The sequence below is a fragment of the Aythya ferina genome (genome assembly GCF_964211825.1).
Source record: "Aythya ferina genome assembly, chromosome: 8".
NCBI lineage: Eukaryota > Metazoa > Chordata > Aves > Anseriformes > Anatidae > Aythya > Aythya ferina.
Window position 1 is genome coordinate 11089203 of NC_140304.1, and position 25121 is coordinate 11114323.

Genomic DNA, 25121 nt, shown 5'->3' on the forward strand with positions numbered 1-25121 from the left:
TGTTGATGTCATGTCAATTCAATCCACTAACACTTAAAACAACACATGTTCCAGCATATTATGTACAAATTGTCCCACTCCTATAGAATCCTACACAAAATTACAGTACTGGTCAAATACCACTTTTTTTTTTTTTTCTTTAGTTCTTAAAAAATGCACTGCCTTTTATTTTAAGCTCTATACTATTCATCTAGCAGTTTGTTTCTCTCTTCCACTAGCAGAAAATATAATACAGGAAAAGATTTAAATGAAAACCAGATCTGTGTAGTGAATTGCATATGGTTTCCATTTTCCTTCATGCAATGTTTCATAGACAGTCAACTAAGAAATCCCTCCCACAAATCCGGATCTGAAGTCCACTTTCAGAATGTTGTCAGCGCAGGAGTTCGAAGGCAACTCTCTGTGCAGGAAAACGCTGCAATACTTCTGTGCTCTGTCTCGTTAGGGTAAATCATTTCTAAAAAGCACCACTTTGATCTGGCTAATAAATCAGTATGTACAAAATATGCACGCTCAAATGATGCTGGCCGTCTCCACGTGGACCTGCTGTAGAGTTTTCTGTTTCCTGGCAGACTGTGCGCCCACACCACACAGCTTAATGCATTTTGTGCCCGTTCACAACGCATGGAGTTTTCCTGTACTAACAATTTTATACGGAGTTGACATGCTAGGACTAAACCCAGCCAATAAATACTGCTTATGCCAAGAAGCTTCCATAGCTATTACATTCCATCAGCTTTCCTGGATGATTTAAACGATTATTTACAAGGTCTTTCTGACTTTGTTTATAAAAAATGCATCTTTTCATCCTATTCCTCATAGGCTGGACTAATCTTTTTTTCTTCTTCTTCCCTCCTGCGTTCTCAGCAGTTCCTGGCGACATACAAATACCAAAGCAAGTGCACCATGTTTCCATCAGAGATCAGGAGAGGTTTACAAAAGCAGCGAGCTCCTGGTTTCCCTAAGCACTCCCAGGGGGATTACATGTCAATGGACAAGAATGAAGGATAAGCTGCTGTTTGTCAGATGCTTTTCTTGTTGCCATCAGTTAACAATTGTTTGGATTTCCTCCTCTTCAGAGAGCAGCTTTAAGGGGGTCATGAAAGGGATTCAAAAATGAAATAGAAGACATTGGAGCACCTTCCCATTTTCCTCTCCAAGGTAAAAGTCCAAGAAGGACTGCATACATGGGGAGATGTTCTCCATAAACATTACTTAGCACATCAGAATGACACAGCACTGGCCCCTGTAAAGGCAAGACACTCAGATATTGCACACTTACAGGCAGAATCAAAGACCAACTCCAGCAAGACCTCAGAAACTGGATGTGCTAACACCTTGTCATTGAGAAAATGTGTGCAACCAAGGGATGAACACGGTCTTCCTGCCTGACAGAAATAGCCTTTAAAATTAGCACCTGACTATACACATCTGTTTAGAAAAATCAAGAACACATCAAACGTTACTTGTTATGCAGGTCTATTTTTGATGGAGTCTTGCAGACTGAAAATTCTTTGACATGCAAAAAAAAAAAAAAAAAAAAAAGAAGTTAAGGAAGTTTTGCTGATTCTATGTCTCCTTATATTGGTATATTAGAAAAAAAACATAACTAGGGAAAACAGCAGTCTGTGGAAAACTTAAAAATATGAAATATATGAATACATGATACAAGGAATTAATTTTATGATTTTTTCATACTTGTTGACCTCGTAAAATATCTATACAGTATCACAGGTTCTAAAATCTAGTATCAGACCAGTTATCCCTACAGAAGACTATAGCGCTGATTAACCTGGCACGTCAGATCTTAGTATTCTCAAATACCAAACCAGAGTTCAGGCCAGGCTACTGAAAAAGCAGCATGTTTCTGAGCCTTGGAGGTAACACCTTCTAATGCAGAGTCTTCACATGAAATTCATTTCCAAAAAGTCAAACTGTCACGAACAAACTTTTCCATCACTTACTCTCTTCCACTCTGATGACTTTTTTCCCAATCAGCTAAAGTTTTTAACTTCCCAAACCAAAACGCTGAACTTGCTTTCAGAGGATTCTCAGATACCTGACAATTCTTTTCAATCTACTGACAATCTTCCTTTTGTCTACCTGTTCTGAGTAGAAATGCAGTGAACTCCACTTCAAAAAAGAATGTATGTTCATCTGTGGAGGGGAGTGATGGGATAACCTCAGACCTCTCCCTAGTGTTTTTCAGCCAGCCCTGGTCTACAAGGTCACAAGCTGAACCTTCTCGTGACACAGGTCCTTGGGTACTCTGGCTTTGCTAAGCCAGAAAAGTAATTTCATTCATTGACAAAGTATTTTCTCAAACAGAATGCAGAAAGCTACACTTGCACAAGGTGCTTTGGTTCCAGCTTGTGCTAGCAAGCGCTGGAGACATGAATGTTTTCTCATGTCCTCAGCATAACCATCTAATATACAGCTAAAATGCATTATAGGCCATGCTAACACATTTAGTAAGAATTAAAAGTCTTGTTTGAGTAATCCAGAGAGAAGCATAGAGGAAAAGTAACTAATGGATAACCATGTTGTACTGCAAAGTCTTTTTTTTTTTTTTTTTTTTTAAATGAAGTGACCAGTTATGTGAGCTTTTCCAGTAATAAAGATGCTCAGTTCAATCAGCTGGGAATTCCAGTTGCAACACCAGCTTGGCTGCAGAGGTTTTCAGATACTTCAGCATCCACAATATTTCAGGCACCAATACTGATCATTTTCCTGGACGTCTCTGAAATTTACCCACTAATCTGATTTTTCAGGTCTCACCCTACATACATTCCATTTGTCAATAATACTGTAAGCATCAATACCCATAAAATATTGCTGCTTCTTCTGCATGTTCTGCATTACCTGCAGGGGAATAGTTTAGTATTCAACCAAAAACTATTTTCTCAGGCTTTAGGAAAAGACATATTGAATAAATATTCCTTGTAGCTGGAGTAAAAGATTATACAATCTGTAGGGGCCTTTGGTTCTCTCAGGGAGTCTTAGTTTTTAACCAGTCCCTGATTAATGTATTTTTTTTCCCCACAGATGAGAGAAGTTCCAGTAAGGAATCAGCAGAACTGTCTAATTCATTCCTAAGCTTCAGGCAATTTTCAAAATACACTCAAGATTCACATAGCAGATGAACATCAGTACACCAACTAAGGAAACCACTGCAGCTATATGAAATGTGAGCAAAGATGGGCAAGTTTATCTTGTGAAGAATTTGTATAATAGCAGTACCTGAAGAGGTTTTGTATTTTTTGTTTGTTTGTTTGTTTTTAATCAAGATTAGGTCCTCAAGAGGTTAAGCAGCATACATTAAAGACTTCATTTTTAGGATGAAGAACTCAGTTTGGACAGCAGAGGGGGTAATTCTGTACAGCCAAGGCAAGGTCTTTCCACCAGCAAAAGGGAGGCCTGCAATTAAGTTGTGGAGACTGCCACGAAAGGAACAGATCAATACACAGGGAAGGTTACTGTCAGTGAGAGATGAAAGAGCACAGATCAGCAAAGCAAACACATGAAAGGAGAGAGAAGGGTCACGAAAGACCCCACAGGAAAAAGGCATCGAGGCAGAAAGAGGGACTTCAAAAAGGAACACTACTCATTTGGGGGTTTTAATACTACGAGTTAAATTATTGCTATGATTCTAGACAACAGAAGGGGGAAAACCCCAAATTTTTGACCTCTGAAGAGTTTGAGCCAAGAGGCATCCATTTTGGTGTTTGTCATGAGTGTATCACCCAACAGACACTTTTAAGCTATCCCTGATGAAGATCCGTAAGGAAAGGGACTTAAAACAACTAACCATTAAAATCTTTTCATAAGCCTTTCTTTGCAAGGCTCCATCCCTCAACCTATTTCAGTAAATTACTTAGTTTCTCTAAAACTAAATAAACAACTGAAAAAACATAGTAAATCATAAAAGGAAACTCTACCACAAGCATAAATGGCCTCAGTAGGCTGTGTCTACTGGTTAGTAGTTGCAGTGAATATGGACAGATGCTGCCAAACACTTAGGATTATCCACCTGATCAACGCAGTGGCTCAAAGGTTTCTAGAACAAAGCTTGTCTCAACTGCTTAAAGGAGCTTAGTGAAATCATGCAATGGCAAAGCACTAAAACTTGGAATCAGGTGATGTAAATCACAGACAGAAATCTGTTAGCAGCTCAGTCTTATCAGGATTTTAAATGATAAATTACACATTAGTTAACTTACTAGCAAAATCAACACATACTTCCAGGAAAGCAGGACACAGCCTCTTTTTGGCTATGGAAGCTCAAATGACAAGTCGAAAATTCTTGTTCTTTTTTACTGGAAGATATATGGGAATGATAGTGAGCATTTTGAAATCTTCCTTCCTGGAAGACACTAATACAAAGAGTAACTTTGAATATCAGGGATATTGAAAGAAAAAATGATGACTTTGCTGATACAGTAATTCTTCTGTTTCACGCACTTTCAAGGAACAACTACCCTAAAAAAACATATATATATACACACACACACGTGTGTGTGTGTGTGTGTGTGTGTGTGTGTGTATATAAATGATGCCTGGCAGCATCAACATTCAGCAGTTCACATGAAGATTTTACAGAAAGCAAGTCTGACAAGACACTTCAATATCTTTGGGCAATCAAAATGCTTTTAAGTTGACCCTTAACTTTAATTTAAATGTTTATGCTTAGATACTCAAGATGAATAGCAACAGAAGGTAATTAAAGCATCAGGAACTGAAAAAAGGCCAGACAAAATTTCAGCTCTTATTCCTACCCTTGGATATGACTCACATAACTACTCTTTACATATCATTTATTATTTTTTTTAAAACATGGTTTAGAACTCAGCTATAAAACAGAACGAGTGGTTCTGTTACATGGGTACGCTCCAAAGCCTTTCAGGGAGCTGGAGCAATAGACTCACTGAGACGCTTTGACAGTCACCTCTTCCTAGAACACGTGTCTCTGCATGGCACAAGTGACTGATTTCTATATTCAGCCTCAGGAAAGGAACTCTCAATTTCACATGCAAGAACCTGACTCGTTATTGTTAAGTCTTTATCAAAGGCAAGTCAACCTAAGAAAAAAAAATTATATTATGAACAGAAGTTTTGGCAAGACAAAGACGACACTTCATGCGGCAGTTAATATAAAGAGAGGATAATAGTTCTGCCAAAGACAATAAATACTAGAAGAAATGGCTTTCAGTTTTAGAGGCCCTGAGCAATATTGCTGGTGTTCATTTTAAGATCTGCTTCTACAACACAATTCCCTCGAGATTATTCTTAAATGTGAAAAGGATGGATGTTTTTGTTTTGGGATCATTCACAACGCTGGCATTACAAACCACAGCCTTGAACTGAGGTGAGAGTTAACATCACTTTGCCACTAATTTCCTTCAACTGCATCCTTCTCTTTCTTGATCACCCTTCCCCCCACTAAAACAATCTCCAGGCGTTACTATCAAAAATATGCTCAAGTAATAAATCATGTATTTGCTCTCACGTGACTGGTATTCATTAGAGTCAAAGATCTCCAAGATCTGCCCCCAGAGTGTATTATGTTACTGAAACATAGAAATAGCTGCAACACAAAATTTTGCCAGAAAAAAAAATATAAAAAAATAAAAAACCCACAAAAGTAACAACAAACTGCCTCTCAGTTGGGCAGCAGAAAGAATGTTCATAAAAATACGTTCAAGGGGTAAATCAAACCCCAAATTCTAATTAGGCAAAACCAGCAGTTTAAACCCACCAAGATCAAAGTACTTAACACAGAACTTTTAACTAGAAACTTCTATGAAGTATGTGCTTTTTTTGTTTTTGGTCACCCAGACAGTTCTATTTTCAAAAAAGTGTTGTTTTGTTTGTTTTTTTTTTTTTTCCCCTCCCAGGAAAGGATTAAAAAAAAAAACAACACTGTAAGTTTATCCATTCTCTATCTCTTTGGCTAGGCAATAAACAGCATTGCCCTACACTCACTGAAATGCTTTATTCCCTTTTATTTTCTGGTTCTTTTGCTTTACTGAATACTAGAGACACTTTGCCACAGAAGTGACATCTTCTGTGAGAGACGCGACGATCAGTCAGTGATGTGGCAACCTGGGTGAATCATTTTAGTCTGAGTGGGGAGAAAGAACACTTGATTCAGCTGCACATCTGGGTTTTATAAAGGGTCCAAAAGCTTAACACCAACGTGCTTTAGGGCTAAAACAAAGTCTGAGGAGATCACAGGAGTCAGGAAAGAAGACCGTGTTAATCTAGGGCATATCATGCTCTTCACCACCACTCTGAAAATGAACTTAGCTCAGCTAATTTTGCATCTCCACTAATTGTGTGTTGCGTATGAGTAAGCAAAGACTACGGAAATGTCAAAGCTATTCCATATCCTGCTCTTTTCCTGAAGAAAAACTTGACAGGCACAGAGGATACCTCCCCCATTAGGCCACAACAATTCAACGAGGCAGATATTTATTTTAGCAGGAATGAAATAACCTGCATGCAAGCTAAACATTGTCATTCAGTTATTACAATCACTTGTTACCACCGTGCTGAATGTATGTAGCTCCCCAAACACAACTTACTGTCCAAAATCAGTTCAGATGTTCAGTCACGTGGCTGAACACAGAATGGAAACTAGAAAACAAAGGGGGAGCACAAAGCCACTCATACATGAAGATTCCTGATCTACGGTACTCTGGTTATTTTCAAACAATGCTGGTTCTGCATTGGTAAATCTGGACCACTGGCCACGAAGGCAAAAAATATTGAACAATACAAGAACACAAAACGATGCAGACGTTACGGCCAGGGTGAAAATAACCAGACTGCTAAGGAGGAAAAAAGAGTGGCATCAGAACTGAACCTCCTGTTAACTGTTCGCTTCCTCACCTACACAAGGGTGGATGGACATCAGTGCTGGCTAACAACAGGCACCCACCTCATCGGCAGAGCTGTCCCCTGCTCATTGAGGACAGAGGAAACACGGGCTCCAAAACTCAGCAGCTGTGAATTTCAACTCTGTTAGGTGCTCAGAGCAGCTGGACTGACCCCTTCCAGCTCCTCTTTCTCCCCTTTTACATCTCTCTCTTGCAAATTCTTGCGAAGTTGGAGGCAAAGCACGTGCAGAACAAAAGAGTGGTAGAGGAGAAAGGAAAACTGTTACAGAGAAGGTGGAATAGTGCATATACTAAGGCACCCAAGTTATATGTTTGATGAAGAGGGAAAGCAGGCCAGAGGGAGCAAGTGAGAAAGATGTCAACAAAGGGACTGGGAACACGGTGTTTCACGGCTACAGTTTACCTGCACATTATTTGCTTTATTCACTACCCAGAAGAGGAGCATTAGGCTGGAAAGTTATCCAGAACATACGGAACTGTGCTAAAGTAAAAAGAGCAAATAATAATAATAATAATAATAATAATAAAAGAGCAAATCCCTACCTGTAATGCCAAGGCCAGCCTGCTCAGAAAGCCGAGCAGCACTTAAAAGATGTGGCTCTTAGCAATCAGGCAGCCTTCACCCAGGGCCCCTCTTCCAAAGGGAGTCTTTGGGTAGCACTGATAAACTGCTGCCAACCTCAGAATTTTTTCTCATGTCGCAAATAATGTTGTGACGAATAGATGAGGCTGATGGTACAAGCTTAAGGTGCAAAATGAGCAACACTTCATGATTTCTCATAGCAACAGACACAGATACCTGTAAGCACAGGTCATTCCTTTGTGCATTGGCCAGAAGTAACAAAATTGCTAAGGGACAGACTGTAAAAAATGCAAAAACCACGGGTCAACTTGCAGCAGAACACCAACAAACAACAGGACTGCAAGAGATCACCCAGATGTCAGTGACATTTGGCAATTAACAGGTGACAAACTCTATAGAAGTGAGTATCAGACACTCTCCTCACATGAAGATACTTCTTCAGCCATCACCTCTTCTCTCCCTACATTTTCCTTAACTTATTTATTGGATCCATTGCCCATGCAATAGATGAAAGTGAACAAAATTTCACAGTAATTTGGGAGCTGGGGGGTAACTGTCATCCACAAGTGTTACGAACTAACCATCCTTTTGCAAATACGTATCAACCTTGAATACAAAAATCAGACCCTGAAAGTAGCTTTGTATGGTGGGTGGTTGTTCTTTGGGCTTTGTTTAATTTTTTCTTTTTTTTTTTTGCTGTGATGAAAAAGACTCTCCCTACTGTTCCCTGTTTTCTATGCCTACCTACCTGTTTCCAGTCCTCTTAGAATTACATTTTAGCTTTTGTGCCCAAAAGGGTTAACCTTTACTGGTGGATGTGCAAAAAATCTAGAACAAATTACAGCAGACAACTTTCTTATGCAGAATGATTTCAAAAATAACTACGCTCAATTTTCTGCTGTTATTTCAACTAATTTATCAGCTGCAGACATCCAACTTACTGTTCTGTAGTTCCCTGGATCATATCTAGGGTGTTTGAAAAATAGCAATACAAAATTTACAATTGTCCAGACACTTGCTGCAATAACTTTTTGATGTAAAAAAGCACATTAGCAAGAGTTCAGCCACTTCTCTAGTGTAAATAGAGCCTAGAAAGCTTTACAAACTACAAGAAGCACACAGCTCTCATGCTAGCTACACACCAAGACCATTTTAAAGACGCCTGTCCTGTTCAGTATGGAGAGCGGCCTGGTACGACAATGTGGGCTGCCAGTACAAGAAAATACTCAAGCAGAAATACAGTGATTTTCTTTTTCATGGTAGTCCTCCAAGTAAGTGTCAATGAAGAAGGAAGGAATTGGACTTTTCAAAATCCTTAGTTTCCTCCAAGTTAAAAAAAAAAAAAAAAAGAAAAAGTAATAAAACAAAGAATATTTTAGGGTCGTGGAAAATAATTTCATCATTGGGCTGAGTTCATAGGCATGACAGAAATGTCTGCATGATGATAAACTCGTGAGAAATGAAAATTTATCACTACCTTTGGAAGGCACTTCAGATGAGCTCTCTTAATAATTTATTAATATAAACTCTCCAACTCAAGATTACTGCACCCATGAAAGCAACCTGCCATTTAAGAAGCTCCAGGTAAGCAAAGGCCTTGGAAGCATATCAATTTTGTCAGAAGTGCTTAAAAAAAACAACAAAAACTCACAGTACATCTGGAAAGCTATTTAGTGGAAGATTTTAAATATTTCAGGTATTATGTGAACTTGTTATCAGAAGGAATGGAAATGCCTGTTTCTTTCTGGGCCTCAGCTTTCCAAGCAGAGATCAAATAAAAAAGAAGGGACTGTAGTCAAAATGTACGTGCAGACACACGCAACTAGCTGAGCAGAACCTACAAAGGAAAAAGAAACGTGCACAAGAGGTCTTAATAGCTTTGTACTGTATTAGGATTGAGGCTTTAGCATCTTTTTGGGCACCCAGAACAACCCCAAGCCCCCGTTCATGTACTCCATTCCCCTAGAGCTCCGCTTTTGCCAGGAAACAAGCTTACAGGAGGAGAATTTCCAGGCCGCAGTGTGGTGAGCTATTCTGGTTCCATTTAACCATCTCGTGAAAAATTCACAGACTACTGCTCCTGCAGTCAGCAGCAAGATTCAAAATTTCATACCCCTCAGCCCAGATCATTAACGCCTTGCCTCCTGGTTTGTTCAGGAGCTTTGCAACCTACGTTGCAATACTGAAAAGTCAGCCTACCTCCCCTTCTGCTGGGATGGAAGAGGATCTCTGGAACCCTGTCTTTTCTTGACAGCGTAACAATTTCTTGCTCTTGGTGACGCACGCAGCAATTCGCCTCTGATGGCTCCTCAGTGGGGAAAATCTCACCCATTACACCGAGGGGCCTTATCTACAAAAAATCTCTCACTACTCACGCTTTCCAAAATCGTATTCTTCTTCCACAAGGTAAGTGCCAAGTGGGAATATAATAAAACATCCAGCTCCTGTGAGTGCTGTGATACGTAGACTAGGAGCCCTGCTGGGCTTGTCTATGGTGTTCCCTACTTTCTCTGTTTTAACAGCCATCAATTCACTTTCTTTTACACGCTGATTTGGTGCTACTGCTTCTAAGAAAGCCAAGTACTCTGCACCTTAAAACTCCTTCTACAGCTTCTTTAAACCTCTACTTTCTTGAATTAAAATCTCCCACCACTGCTTGGGTACATAACTAACCTGCCATGATCCAAATGGTGGAACTGGACGCACAATATGAAACAGATACACAGTGCTTGGCGTGCCATCACAATAACACAGGCTGAACGTCACCACTTCTCCTTGGACAGAGACTCTGAATTCATCTCTCCTGATGTTCACGTTTATTGTATTAATTCTCCCTCAAGTTAGACCTCTGCAACCTGCCCCATGCGGGCCTCTAGAAGCTGTGGTTCCCAGAAAATCTGCCATAACCTAGGCAGAACTGCATCCCCCAGAAGTTATTTAGGATACCAGAGCCCTCACAGCACGCATTTAGATTTACACGTGTACTTCTTTCCAAAGCTGTTCAGGAAGTTGGTGGATATCTACTTTTCAGAATATAGTCCCAACACTGACATTTGCCTCAGATTTCTAGGCAGAAAGAGAGCAACTGGCAACACTTCCATAAAGTGAATAGACAGACCTATGTAAAATCACCTCCAGTTTTGACTTCAGAGGAGCTTACTCGATAAGTATCCCTTTGTCTTAGACCACGGGCTAAGGCAGATTAAAAAAAAAAAAAAAAAAAGCAAATACAACACTTAGAATCAACAGCACGAGTAACAAAGAAAAAAAAAAAGTCTACAGGAGAACAAGGATAGATGCCTGTGGGGAGAATATCTTAAAATCTACGGTAAAGTCATACTTGGCAAAATTCAATAGATCTGGTAAACATCAAAGATAAAATTTAGCAGGATAATTCCACCAAGCACGATTAAAAGAAAAATGGGACCAGCAGGGTTACCAGTGAAAAACAATGCCAGGCCTAATAGTACTGATCTACCAGAAGCAATTTATTATGACACCAGAAATAGCTATTTTCACAGTGGATGCTTGAAATGAAAACTTTAAAGCTTCTTTAAGTCTTGAGCTATAGCAAAGTATTCAGCCAGCCAGCCAAAATAGCTGAAGGGAAATAGGAAGGCCACATGTGGAACTAATTACTCATGTAGAGGCTATGACAAAGAACATTTCTCCAGACTTTTCATGGGGGCTTCACTTTCAGGAAGTAACTCTAATTACTGTTCAAGTCTCGGCAGCCTGCATGCCGCTGACAGTTCCAAGAAAAAATGAACCTATTTGCCCTTTTCTTGGTCTGAAATGCCAAAATATAAAAGCACAACTGGAGGCATTAAAAAGAAACAAAATAAGCGTTGGCTTGTTGCATTAGCTTCTCCAGCAGAATTCTTTTTATAAATTCGTTTTTTCAGCCTGCACAAAACAGCAAATTCTGCGTCTCCGTTAACTCGCTCTCCGTTGGCTGCAGTGAAACTGTACATCTTGACTTTTTACAGCTTTTCCATACTGGGGCCCACTTCCTGCCCAGTTGAAGAAAAAAATCTGGCCTGAAGATGAAATGACTGCTTAACATTACACTAAAACATCTGGTACCATTTTATACACAGACCCATGTCTGAGAGCAGGCAATTCTAGCGGTCTCACCAGCGGCACAGTGCATACCCAAACCTCCCTAGGGTGACATCATCCCATATATGGACTCTCAGGCCCAGCCCTCCCCCTTTTCCTGGTCCTAAATTCATTGCCAGATCCCCAGTCTGCTGCAAATGTGCCACGTCAAGACTGGAAATCACAGCACTTCAGTGTGTTTCAGTGAGTGCTGCAGAGTGTGAGGGAGAGCCGAGCACAACCCGTGATGCAGGAAGGCAGTTTTTCCCAAAGACTAAAAGAGGATTTAAAATAAATAAATAGAAGCGTCCGGAGATCCTGCTCCGTCGCCCCAGTGTTCAGACTACCTGTTCAGGACAATGCTGTTGTACAGTAGTCTGCACATTGGTTAGACTGGGCAAGGGAAAGCAGCGACATGGACTATTGGGGACGCCAGTTGCTCTTGCCAAGGAGAAGACAGTTATTGCTCCTTTCAGATCTCATATACAGTATTTTTCTTCACAGGTTTTGCACACTAGGGAATAAGAAACGCTAAGGGACACTGTGAAAAAGGAGGACTGCAGAATAATGCGGGGAAGACATTCTGGTAAGGCCTACTTTGGAAGAACACCTGGCCTATGACCTGGCGAACCTAGGTGACTCCCCCCCCCTTCCTCCAGTCATCACTGCAAGAAAGATGGAGCTCTGATGATTTACTAAAACCTATGCAAGAAATGAGCGAGGTATACTACCTAGAGGTATACTGCTTAGAGAAGTGTACAAGAGCATAGTTAAAGTCGGGCATTTCCTTTTCTTTTTTTTTTTTTTTTTTTTTTTTAATTTAAAATAAAGCTTATTTTTCCCCACAAACTGAAAAGGTAAATTTAATTTATTTTTTTTTAAACTTGTAGCAATCGGTATAAATATTTAAGGACTATATCCTTTTTTTTAATGCAGAAAAGGCTTGCTAGAAGTATGTATTCTGCATAGCTCCTGTTATGAACTATGATCTGAAGATCAATTTTAAGAAATTATTTTCTCTTAAAGTAATAAAAGTAATAGAAAAGAATGCATGAATATTAAACTATTGTAAAATATATATTATATATATATCGCTGCTGGGAGAACTGTACTTTGATTTTACAATGCAACTGAAACTTCTTTGCAAGTAACCTATGCTAAATGTGCTAATGAAAACTGGGTTGGGGGATGCCATAGGGAATATAAGACTACTCCGTGCTTGGCTTCTGCCGTGTAGGATACAAAATATTTGATTGTCAGGAAAAATTACCTCTGAAAGCGCAGGACGTGATGGAAAAAAGAAAACAATAAATAAATAAAACAGAACAAGCAGCTTTCCATCCCAATACCTGCCTGGCCATTGCTTATAAGCGATCAGCACCAATTGATTGCTGCTGCTCTCGTCTATAGCTTGCATTGCTGATATTTCTTCTAACATTCTAACATCTTCTAACATAACGATAAGTTACTTTGTGTCCTGAATCCCACTGATAGAAATGGAATTTGTAAACGAATGCAGAAGTTTGCTTTGGTGAATTTCCAGCTGTCCTGGTAGGGGAAAAAAACCCTCAGACTGAATGAAATCCCCACGGACAGAATAATACAAAAAGTCTGGGCTGCAATTTGATACCAGCTGAACACCAGAGTCAGCTCCCCTAAAGTTAACACTAGTAACAAACTACTGCAACCGGAAAAAAAATCCCATCTATATGGTGCTCATTATTGCCAGGAAGGCTTGCAATAGTCGTGCTATAAAAAGAATTAGCAGAAATATGCAGCCATTAGTATTATAACCAGTCAGTTTTGCAGAATGCTTGTTATATTTCAGACAGCCTTGATGCTGTACAAGTTTTAAATATATATATAATTATTACCTTTTTCATAGCTCCTTCCATAATCAATAGAAGTCCTATTGGGAAGAGCTGGTCACGTAGAATTAGCGTGACTGTACCTATGCTGCCTGTCTTAAAGCCTAGGAAGCAAGAACTATCACTGTCATTTCCCTTACCCTCCCATCAATGCTTATGTATTTTGACTAAAAAAGTATTATAGCTTTTTAAGTTGTATATATACTTCGAGGTTGCCCACTCTCTCCTCCTTTCTTTCACCAAAGATTACTTTTAGAATTAAAGTAGTGGATTTTAATCCGTTAGTCTCAGGAGAAGGAAGTTTTGCTCTCGTTCTGCTTTAAAGTGAAATTACAAGACGGTTAAATGTAATTATTAATAGCTAATCTGAAGACACAGGAAGAAATTAAAATAACGGAATCAGATTCAGACTTGCATTAATCTCTCTGAATCTTTAAGCCCGATTGCTGTTTTAGGCATGGCAAATCTGAAAAGTTTTGTGACAGATTTTCTTTAAGAGGTAGGAAAATGGTTTTCAAGTCACATCGAGAAACTTGCTCAGTTACGCTTTCAAGGGGAAAATGAACGCTTGCAAATTTTTTTAATCTGTTGCTTATTTGCATAGCCACTTCTATGATTTTTCTTAATTTTGATCTAGAAATTAAGAAAGCATTGTTATCCAGTCAGTAATAGGCTTTTAATGAAAGCAGCGTTAAAGATAGCTTGTGTCAACTTCTGCTATGTAAGCAAGGACAATGAAAACATATGGAACCAGTGTTTCTCTTATCTCTAGTCTGCTATTTGCATTAATCTTTATTTTAAATGACCTTTCTGGATTTAGGAAGTGATTCCCCTCCCATACACCCATGACTCTTCAAAGTTACATTTTTAGACTGTAAGGCTGAGATCTAGGAGGCCCCCTTGGCTTGGGGCTTGGAAAGGGAGGGGAGGGGGGATTGCAGTGCGCAAAGCAGCAGATAGAGAAAGAAAGCCTGCATTGTTAGCAATGAATAAGGAAGTATAGCTACTTCGGCTCAGTAAGCAAAACATTTTCAAAGTGAATTAAGTGATTCTCTGGTTCTTAAAACAGTGCTGTTTTAGATAAAACAAATTCTAGCTGATCATAATTAGAGCAAGAGATTTCCATAGTTATAAAATAAAAGAGGTTTTAAACATGCATGCCAATAAAGCCAAGATAGCTGCATACAATTTTTTCAGGACTTTTTGCAATTACTTTTTCATTACTTTTTGCATTGACTGAAAAAAAATATTAGCAAGTTCCAATACATGCTAAATCACAGAGAGAGTTTTGTACAATCAGGATACCAGTGCTTAAACCCATTATATGAGTTAAAGGATATGATTCTTGTTATCACAGAATGCAAAAAAAAAAAAAAAAAAAGCAAATTAAAGCCAGTATGAACATTGAAAGAGGTCAGCGTTTCAATATAGCAGACCTTCTTTCATCTTTGGAGGGGCATAATTTTTTAGAACAATCAACAAAATTAAATGGAGAAGAGGGAGAAAATATTTCTAACTTTTTTTTTTTATATATATATATTCCTTAAGTGTTTAAAATAAGTGACTCAGCGCAGGGGGAAGTCACCCAACTTTAAAGAAATATAGAGCAAATAAGCAACCAAAGGCAAGAAAAATTCCTTTAAAAAAGGCATTTACCATTTTTCAGCCTTGCCATTAGGTTGCACGTTGTCTTCTGTATTACAATTACCAGTGCAATTAAACACATCTCTATTTCCAGAAGACTAAAAGACACTGCTCTCTTCTCCATACTCCTTGCCCCTCTTCCTGTACCATCACTGTGCATCCACAGACACTTCTGCAGACCACCCAAGTATCACTGCTAGGTAGAAAATATTATAACTAAAATAGTGAAATTCTTGCAAACAATTCCAAGCTCCTCAATACTGTTAAACGATGCGATCTTTATCTCTAAATCAGAAGACATTAAACAGGAAAATAAACATGGAAAATAAAATTGTAAATCTTAGTTTTAGGTTTTGTTTGTTTGTTTGTTTTTATTTTTTTTAAAGTGTTATCAATGGCATAAATTAACTTTTATTTGCAGAAGGCTTTGCTTCCTGAACTGCATTTCATTTTAACAAAAACTAAAATAATATTGAGGATCAGGCTCAAAACTAGTAAAAGACAGGAAATACCAGAGTTAAGAAACTTTCCTGAATAATGCTACTGTACTTCTGTGCTGCATTTTATGCTGCACTGGAAAACAGTATCTAAAAATAACAACTTCCCCTTAAATAAAACGTCCTGATCAAAGCTGGAGAGAATATAATTCTCAACTTAATATCCAATCTAGCAACATTTAAAGCCGTGTCCTTAAGATGGGTTTCTGGAAATATTACGTTGGAATTTGTTACGAGTATTCTAAAATATTCATAAGCCCTCTACCGACTTAACGAATAAATGAAATACAAAACAAATATTTAGCCCTTTTATCAAATCAACTAAAATACCAACTTTAAAGGAATATCAGCTTTTAAATGAAGAACAGGTAGAGATACCTTAGTAGTACCCAATGAATTAATTGAAGGCAAAATAAATTTGCCTCAGCTGAAAACGTAAAGCCACTTGCTGCTTCCTTGATGAATTTGCTTTGTGTACAGTTATTAGAAAGACCGCTCAAGCTTTCTACTTACAACTTGTACTCCCAGCACAAGTTTCCTGATAAAAGTTAATAGAAAAACCTATTAATTAGTTACGCATATTTTCATTCTCCCAATCTTCTTATACAATAGTTTGCCAATGATTTTTACTGTACCATTATTTGCTGTTTCAAAGATCCATAATGGATAAACTGAGAGCTAATTTTTCTCCCAAACTACCGACTTCTTTAGCAACTAAATTCAGAAATTAAATTTGATGAAACCTACAAAAGAAGCACTGTTTTATTTTTGCTTTAAAAGTATTTCTAGTTTGACACTTTTTTCTTTAAAATGGTCAAGTGGGTAGGAAGATGTGCCAACTTAAAGCAGACACTGGTATTTCTGTAGTTCTAAGTAAAATTTTAATCAAGCATGTTATAAAAACCAAGGAAGCATATTTTATGCCTTGGAATTAATTTATAATGTCTGCATTAGCTAGCCAAGTTTTGCGTTTGATTAATTTTTTAAGATACGTTCTTCTATCTTCTTAGTTTCTTGGAAAATTGATATATTTCAGTCACATAATTGATATCCTTAATTTGCATACTTGAGATCGTATATTAGCCAAAATGTCTTTTTTTTTAGGGCAAAATAATGATTGCAGCTAGAGCACCAAAGTAACTGCTTATTAATTTATTACTGGACTAATTTAAACCTCAGCACTATCCACACCATCAGCCCTTTGGGTAAATTCATCTTTTTTATAACCAGCTCTTAGGCTAGAAGTTAAAAAGCATTTTGCTACTATTCCGTAAAGGATATGCTTGAGAAGGATTTGAAAGCACAAGTTTGTTGTTTACCTATGGTGGCACTAGTGAGCAAAGGATATTTAAGAACACCATTATAAAACAATCACTTAATATGTAGAAAAAAGCAATACAACTGGTTCCTATCCACCCCTTTTATGCTTCCAACGTGCTTATACCTTTTGAAACAGCCTAATGATCGTGTAAACATCATTGCAGAACTGGATTGCATTCATTGTGTGTATTCTGTACAGAGCAAAGTTTAGCAAAATACCACGTCTTGTGATGTAAAATGATACTATTTGCATGCATTGTTTTTCTAATATTTAACTGAAAAACTTATTGAACGTCTACAAATGTTTCCTTACAAAGCATGGATTTTGAGAGAAAGCTAGATTGAAATAATATGCAAAACAAAATGCTAAAGGAATATATCGTGATAAGTGTATAGCTCTCCCATTTTAGCAAAATTGATATAAAATGGGACCGGTTTTCTTTCCAGCACATGCCCCTTAACTGGGTTAATGTGCAAAATTTTGTCTCCATTTATACAGAAAGATTTTTATTTATTTTTAACATGCAAGATTATTGTACTTATCTGCTCCTAGAAAATATGTACTGTATAAACATATCCTTTATCTTGAACTTCAGTATTTCTGTGCTTCCAAGAAGAGTAAAAACATCTGGTTAAATTACTGTGTGTGAGTCCAGTATGCAGGCAGACTCCTGTACAAGCTGCATAGAAAATAAAACCTTGGTTTCGATTCTTTTTGTTTTCACAAATGTTCAGTGTGACTGCTCTGTCGAAATCGCTTCTGATACATGTCAGCACGATGCCAACCGATGTAATGAGACGCTTATTTTCTGAATAAAATCAAATTATGTTCTTGTCCTACAGCTCCCAATGCTTTAAAGTTTACTTCTGTTATGTGTGCTCCCCCCACCAAAGCCCCCCAAACCGGACTGGTTCAAAGCGATCCGCACCAGCGGTGATGGCTCCAAGGGACTGGCTGGACGGAGTTGTCATGTGTCTGCCTGTCTACACTTGCTGTGCAGAACATCCTCTCACCTGTACAGCAGGCACAGACAGGCAGTCACATGACAACCCAGCCTGAATGACAGCCGGCCAGTGGGAAACAGCTCTCACACCCCAGAGCATCTTCACCACGAGCTACAGCCAAGAGCCTGCTCTGGATCTCAGCCGGTCGGTCAGTGACCAAGCCGCGTACTGCGACCCACCTAGAGACAAAGCAACAGTGCCTATAAAAGACAATAAAACCCACTGCTGAAATTTTTACTGTGCTTCCTATAGTACTCTTTTCCTAGTCGTTCTGATTAACTCACTAACGAGAAGTTTTATTTGTACGCAGCTTTGCGGCACCGTTGTAAATGGGAGGACAAAACACCCTTACCCTTCTCAGCCCCAAAACTTGAGCGACTGGCGTTGTTAGCTCCCAGCGGTATAAAAATCACTAACATCCCTGTTAGCCATCGCAGCCGAGCGCAGCTTACTGTGTGGCAAGTTAATCCTAGAAACAAGCACGATGGTAGAGCCTAGAGAAACTTCTCCCCTTTTCGCTCTGTTACCTCCTTACTTATTTTCACGCCTCCCTCCCAAACCACGCAGAATTGGGAATATGCTGTGAAATTACTATCTGAACTGCATCTCTAACTCGATACTGCCCTTTACTATTGAAGCAAAAAGGAAATATTGGATTGGGAAATAAGAAAAAAAAATATTTTTCAAAAAAAACAAAAATTTCTCACTTTGAAAAGTGCTTATCCTAGAGCCCAGCTTGGCATCCTTTGTGCACCAATAACGCCACTGAAATCTCTGGATGCTTTGGAAGGAAGAATGAATTAAATTCTCAGACCATGCCCTGTAAAAATGCTACATTGCTTTACAAACGCTATCCTTCTGTTTACGATCAGGAGCTCGCTGATTCTCAGGCTACAATGGCGTTCCACGTCCCCGAAGTCCACGTTAACGTAGAAGCGGCTAATTCAGAAACTTCTCATTTGCAGGTTGACTCCCAAACAAGCCCGAGCACAAAAACGTACAGCTTTTTGTGCTACCAAAAGCAGTAACAACTGAGAGCTAAGGCGTTCAGAATTATTATTTTTTTGGTAGATATGCCTCATAACACTTCAGCTAGTACATGGGATACTCTACTAAAGCAAACTGTATTTGCGACATGAATGAAGGTCCTAACGTTGCACTTATTTACAAGTCCCAAAGCAGCACACAACATTTTCCATGCTTCATTTTAAGCGAGTGGAAAAGCACAAAGTCACGGTCACGCAACAAATTTGTGAACACAAGCAACTGTATGCAGGATCAGAAACTAATTCAGATTACTATTCATATAACTAATACTACAACTGATTTACCCACACTGATCCACAACTACAAAACTAAAATGCATTCTTAGGCACTGATTCCCATCTAATCGAGCATTAAAATCCCGTTGTATGTTTGAGCAGCAACAAGACCATGTCAATAAGGAACAAAAGAAACAATTGGTTCCTTTTTTTTTTATGCTGATATCATACAACAAGTTTTGAAATCTTCTGCCTCAAAATGCATTCCACTGCATTCTTCCCTACAGAAGCCACAACTCACAAATAAGGGAAATAATTTACATCCTCCTAATGGCACCAGCAAGCAACTACTCGCATTCAGAGTGATTTTCATCTCAGAGTAAATTCCAGACTATACAAAGCAGGCTCAGCTTACACCAGAGGGGGTACACAGCCCTAGAGGTCCCAGCAAGCGCTGCGGCTTTGTACAGAACATTGTCAGAGCTCTCTGGTGCACAAGAAGCTGCAGCATTCCTCACTCAGGGGTAGAAGCGCAGGGGGAATGAACTCATCTCTGTGGCTGGCCAACTGTTTAGGAGAACAGAGGTGAAACCAGACTTGCTGCATCCTCCCCAGCCGCAAGGAGAGGCTCCTGCTCCCCTGTAAGGACGGCAGCAGCGACTGGTCCCCGTGCGGGAGGCACAAGGGACCTGAACTCCCTGCGACCTCGCAGCGCGCGCACCCGTACAGAGTCGGGCACAGTCCAGACACGTAAACATGGGTATCACTTCACACATCGCTGAAGACTCCATATCTTACCAGGGTGGAGATACAAGAGCATGCAGCCTTCTCAATAACGATCCAAGAACAGGATGTGACAACTACCAAACCAAGCTGAAAGTGAGGAGAACATTTTAAGGACACCAAATGCAATTGTACAAACTGGAATCCAGCCAGGAGACCGAATGTTTGCTGCTTTATTTTCAGAAGCCAGTAGTTTTGTTTCTGAAACAAGTCACTGGTCTGTCGATTAACCTCATGGTCAAGCTGTGGCTTTTACCATCTTCAGAGAGCATCTAAGACACACCTGGTTAAATTTTAAGTCCTACTGGGAAAGGTCCTGAAGCAATAAAATAAACAAAACAGTATAACTTATTCCTAGTTCAGACTAACCAAATTATAATCAAATTATAAATCTGTACCTAAAAAGGCACCTCTTCCACCAGCAAAACAAAGAATACTACACTATTATCTTCTTACTACTGAAAGAAATTCCTGAGTGATAGAAATTCCTGAGTGATCTCCTATATCAGCCTGAATGAACTACAGATATTTGCATGAGTCTCAAACACAAATGTTTAGCAATTAAAAAAATCTGTGGTTTTTATTATTGTTGTTGTTTTTGTAAATGAGCATATGGAAATCATACAGCAGCCAATTCCCTCTGTGTACTATTCCAAGATTTCCAGGTGACTCTCTCTAGCAGACCATGAAAACAAACCAGTTATTTTTATGTTGTGTAGGGGAGGGCATTCCATAAATATTTTGAAGATTTTTTCCTTTTTCCACTAAACAAAGATCAGACAAAAAAAAACAAAACAACAACAACAAAAACAACCACCAAAACTAACTCTGAAGTTGCCACAGCACATTTTAGCTGCATCTCCAAGCACTTGAGATTGAACATAGGAAAGGGTGCTGCTTTCACCACATCACTTACCTATAGTTACCTGTACCTAGCCTAAGACACCACATTCTAATAGATTCAAGGTGAATCAGAAAAAAAATGACAGCTTCAGAATTTTCAAATTCATAAGGGCACCTTGGCATTTCTTTTTAATTTATTTTTATGATGCTATAGTAAAATACTTCAAGTTGTATTTCAATAATCTAAGAATAAAACTTCTCTTGACCTAGCACTTGGCTCCTCTCCTCTGACTGGCATGTAATTGTTTTCCCGTTACAGTAAATACATTTGAATCCCTGTAAACTTTAAATAAAGGGGCAAAGGGAAAGATCCAGAGGCTAGATCTTCAATGTTAACCTAATTTATCCATCAATCTTATAATCTACTTAAAATGCCCAAATGACTACTGATTAAAAAACCTAAACTTTACTGACCAGCACAATTTCCACCATCAGCAGCACTACTGAAGTAACTGACTTATCATAAATACCACAATAGAACTACCTTTGAGTTTTGGTTGAAGATACCACTGCTAACATTGCTGGAAAAAAGGACTATGCAGAACAGACTAGCAAAAAAAAAAAAAAAAAAAAAAAAATGGTTCCCAAAGTTGCCTAACAACATATCGAGTAGGCGTATCTTTTTCCAGTTATCTTATTACTCACCTCAGATTTAATAATTAGCACCTACCTTTCTCAGCAAGATGCATTTTCTGTTTTTTCAGCAGCAAATCTGAACAGCCATAACAGTTGGCTACAGAACTGTGTAGTCAGGCTTTTCAGCCTCTCAGAATACAAGGTCAAAGAACAGTTGTTATCACTAAATTAACTGCTGGAATTACTTTGAAGAGTAATTGTGCATTGGCACTACACCTCCCCAAAAACACAAAAAACACAAACTGAAAAAAAAACACTCCACACAACACCCCGTATTTGTTACCAACGTTTTGACAGAAGTCTTAGTAAGTATTCTCTGTGAATCAAAAATTGAAAGTTTAATGGACACAGGTAAAACCTTAAACCATTCTTTCAGGTCAGTGCAAGCTGATTTAATGTTTTAAACTGTTACCAGAAGAATGAGTAAATATTGTTTTTTTGCAATAGACAACAGAATTCATTCATTCCTTACCTCATCATCTTTATACCAGGACAGGCTTTCTGCAGTTAGGACGAACCAATATTCCTTGGATCCTCCTTTCATGATGCCGATATTGTTGATGGTCAGCCAGCCTTTCCGGATGACCTGTGCAGAGGTGCAGTCAGGCACAAGTTAAGTTCTTTATTCATTCAATGTAATTCACCTGCAGCATTCATTATTTTTAAAAAATACTTGCTAAATAAAACAAGAATGGGTACTTTTTTTTTTCAGTCCAGCAAATTCAAAACATTTTTTTTTTCAGGTTCCTGTCATTCAGGAAAAAAATAACATTTTCAGTCAAAAGGCTGGAGAAAGACAGAAACCTAACCTACTGCCTTGCAGTGACAACAAGAATGAATGAACTAAGGATAATGTAAACTTAAAGATATTTATTTGCTGCATAATAACACAAGTAAAATCCATACAATTTACATATGGTATTCATACTAAACTAGTGTAAGTATTAAGGTCATTTCTGAACTTGGAAGCTGGGAACAGCACCTACTTTCTGGGGAAGCAAGAAGCTTCTTGCACACAATGGGGACTTGCAGAAGCAGAGAGGTCTTCCACAGCTGAATCCCCTTTAAATTAAGATAGGAAGTGGCAAGGAGAGGTATATGAGAGCTATTTCCTTCTTGTAAGGTAGAACAGAAAAATAGAAGAGAAAAAACCTATGACGGCAATAAAATTGAGGGAAAGATAGGAAAAGCAGAGCTTGGAGAAAATAAGTAACACTCAAAGATGAAAGAACAGAGAGGAAAGCATACCTGTAAATACTAAGGCCAGGAGCACACATTGTGCAGAGAAAGAGGGACAACAGAAAACTTCAGAGGAATGAGAACTCCAGAGATGAAGCGGAAGAGAGACTAGTCACGAGGACTGGTTTATGGATCATACAGAAGGAAACTTCTAATTTTATTGGAACACTTATTGTTTTCCAATACATACACGAAAAAAAACAAACGTTCCTTCCTATTGTACTTTGAACGAGAAAATGGAACACACCTAATCGTACAGAGACGGGCAACCACAGACTGTTCTGTTTCTCCCCACAGAAAACCCTTTACTTGCCTATGAAGCATTGAGACGGAAAGAAGAAATGCTCAAAGAAGCCCTCAAGAGCTCCCTCAAAGTCCCACATGTGTGATCAAACATGCTTCCCCACGCTTTTCAGGAAATTTAAGGCTGCGCCATTTGTCCCATAGGACTTGACAAGACTAATAAGTTCATTTTCAACAGAGAGCCAAAGAAAACCATTCAACATCCATGACCTATTCTTTGTCATTCACAGAAGTTTCAGAATCAGAATTCCCTTTCATTCACCATTCATTTTAATCAGTTTTGGGTTTGCACATGGCAAGGGACTGGGCTGTTGACAACTAACCCAAGTAAGAAAGAGATTAGAAGTTGCACGTGACTGGCAAAAATATTTCTGCTGCACATAATCGAAGAGCACCACTTTTATTTCAAGATGATAGTGGTTCATCCATTCACTACTAATGAGGCCATAACATAAGTAAGGAAACCACTGAAGATCCAGAAACAGCCTGAGGGCTAATCACTAAGAACTGATTTGGTTCTGAAGACTCAGTAAGCCATGAGAGAACTGGACGTGACTGCTGTAGAGAGAGACTCGAGGGCATGTCCTGAGCAGACTGGATGGAGGAGCCAGTACCGCAAAGGTTTCTTCAGAAGTTTGTCATTGCTTTTAATATTCATGTTCATTTAAAAAACACTAAGTGGAGAGGCAGCATTACTGTGTACAAACAGACATGGAAAGCTTGTCAGAGTGCAAGTTAAAGGAAACATACTGATATGATTTGGATTACACATCAAATCCTCGTTTTATGCTGTTTATTGAAGCAAAATTTTAGCAGGAAACACATAGCAGGTGTATTTACCAAATGAATGTACTGGCCTGCAGTACACTTCAGTATACAGACTAAGTTGTAGAACCAAACCAATTACGCTTTTTTTCTGAGCTGAACTACACTAATGCAGCCCCGTGGAAGAAATCTTAGGAAAAAACCAGGAGATGAAGGTTCTCCAACAACCTGAACTTAGGCTCAAAACAAGGTGAGCTGTATTTGTGCAGCAGAATAAATACTTTACAACTTCACAGCAAATGCACAAAGGTGGTGCTTATCCCCACGCGGCAAAGAAACTCAGATAAGATGAGATAACAGAGGACACTGTTGAATCATGCTGCCTGCAATTTAAGAGGCTGTGTTGCTTCCAATAAAGAGCATATGGCATACAAGAAGCTCACTTTTCAGTATTGTGCTGGCCTTGGCTGCCTGGTTTGGACACAAAAAAAGTAAATGACTTAAAGGTAAATGACTTAAAGACAGGTGCCACAGTGGGGATGAAGAGGTGGTTTCCAGAAGTAAACTAGTGAGAAACACCTAAGTAGCAGGCTCAAGACCCTTACAAGTAATGAATGCTTCAAAGGGATGAGTAGTACTCCGCATATGCCAGGGAAGACTTTCCCTCATCATTACGACAGGCTTTGCAGAACATAAACAAAGTCAATTTTTCCTCCATTTAAAGAGAAGAACATTTGCATCAGAGGAATCAGCACAGGCTAAGCTAAAGTTTTGAAATCTAAGCTATACAAGCCGTTTAAGAAGTAATGAAGCTTTTTGTACTGCCTTTCTGAAGTAGGGACTACCTCGATAACTCCAGAAGACCTTCCTGCTCCAGTCCAACACATCTCCCCATGGATGCCTAACCATCACTGGGTGTGGACAGAAACAAGCTGACTTGCTGATACAAACATTGGTCACTGTCTTGTAAAGAAAGAATTTGCCAGTTATTTCCTCAAAAATCCTGCGTGTTGAGGATTAGATCCAGCTGTCATTCCCCCACAGCACAGCATGACGAGCAGTATAGAGCAGTATCTTGGGGACATTTTTTCATGTGTAAATTGCTAGAACTGCTTATCTATATACCTCTCTGGAAAAATAGGGCACTGCCTGCTCTAAGATATCCTGAACACTACAACAAATCATAATCATACACAATACTTGGAAGCAGTTCCAGGCAACACCATGGGAGAGAAGGCAATCTTGGTGTCCCGTAATGTCCAAAGAGTAGCAGTGAGACCTCAAGTTCTTTTTATTGAATTGTTCACATTTCC

General features: G+C 38.9%; 1 protein-coding gene across 6 annotated transcripts in view; it reads right to left on the bottom strand.

Moving 5' to 3' along the window:
• Positions 1-25121, bottom strand: part of DNM3 (dynamin 3) — a 177909-nt gene that overhangs the window by 101031 nt on the left and 51757 nt on the right. For all 6 annotated transcript variants that reach the window (XM_084527142.1, XM_084527141.1, XM_084527138.1 and 3 more), the window contains one exon: positions 21974-22087. In XM_084527142.1, coding sequence (XP_084383268.1) covers positions 21974-22087 — 114 coding nt within the window. The remainder of the gene's footprint in view (positions 1-21973; positions 22088-25121) is intronic.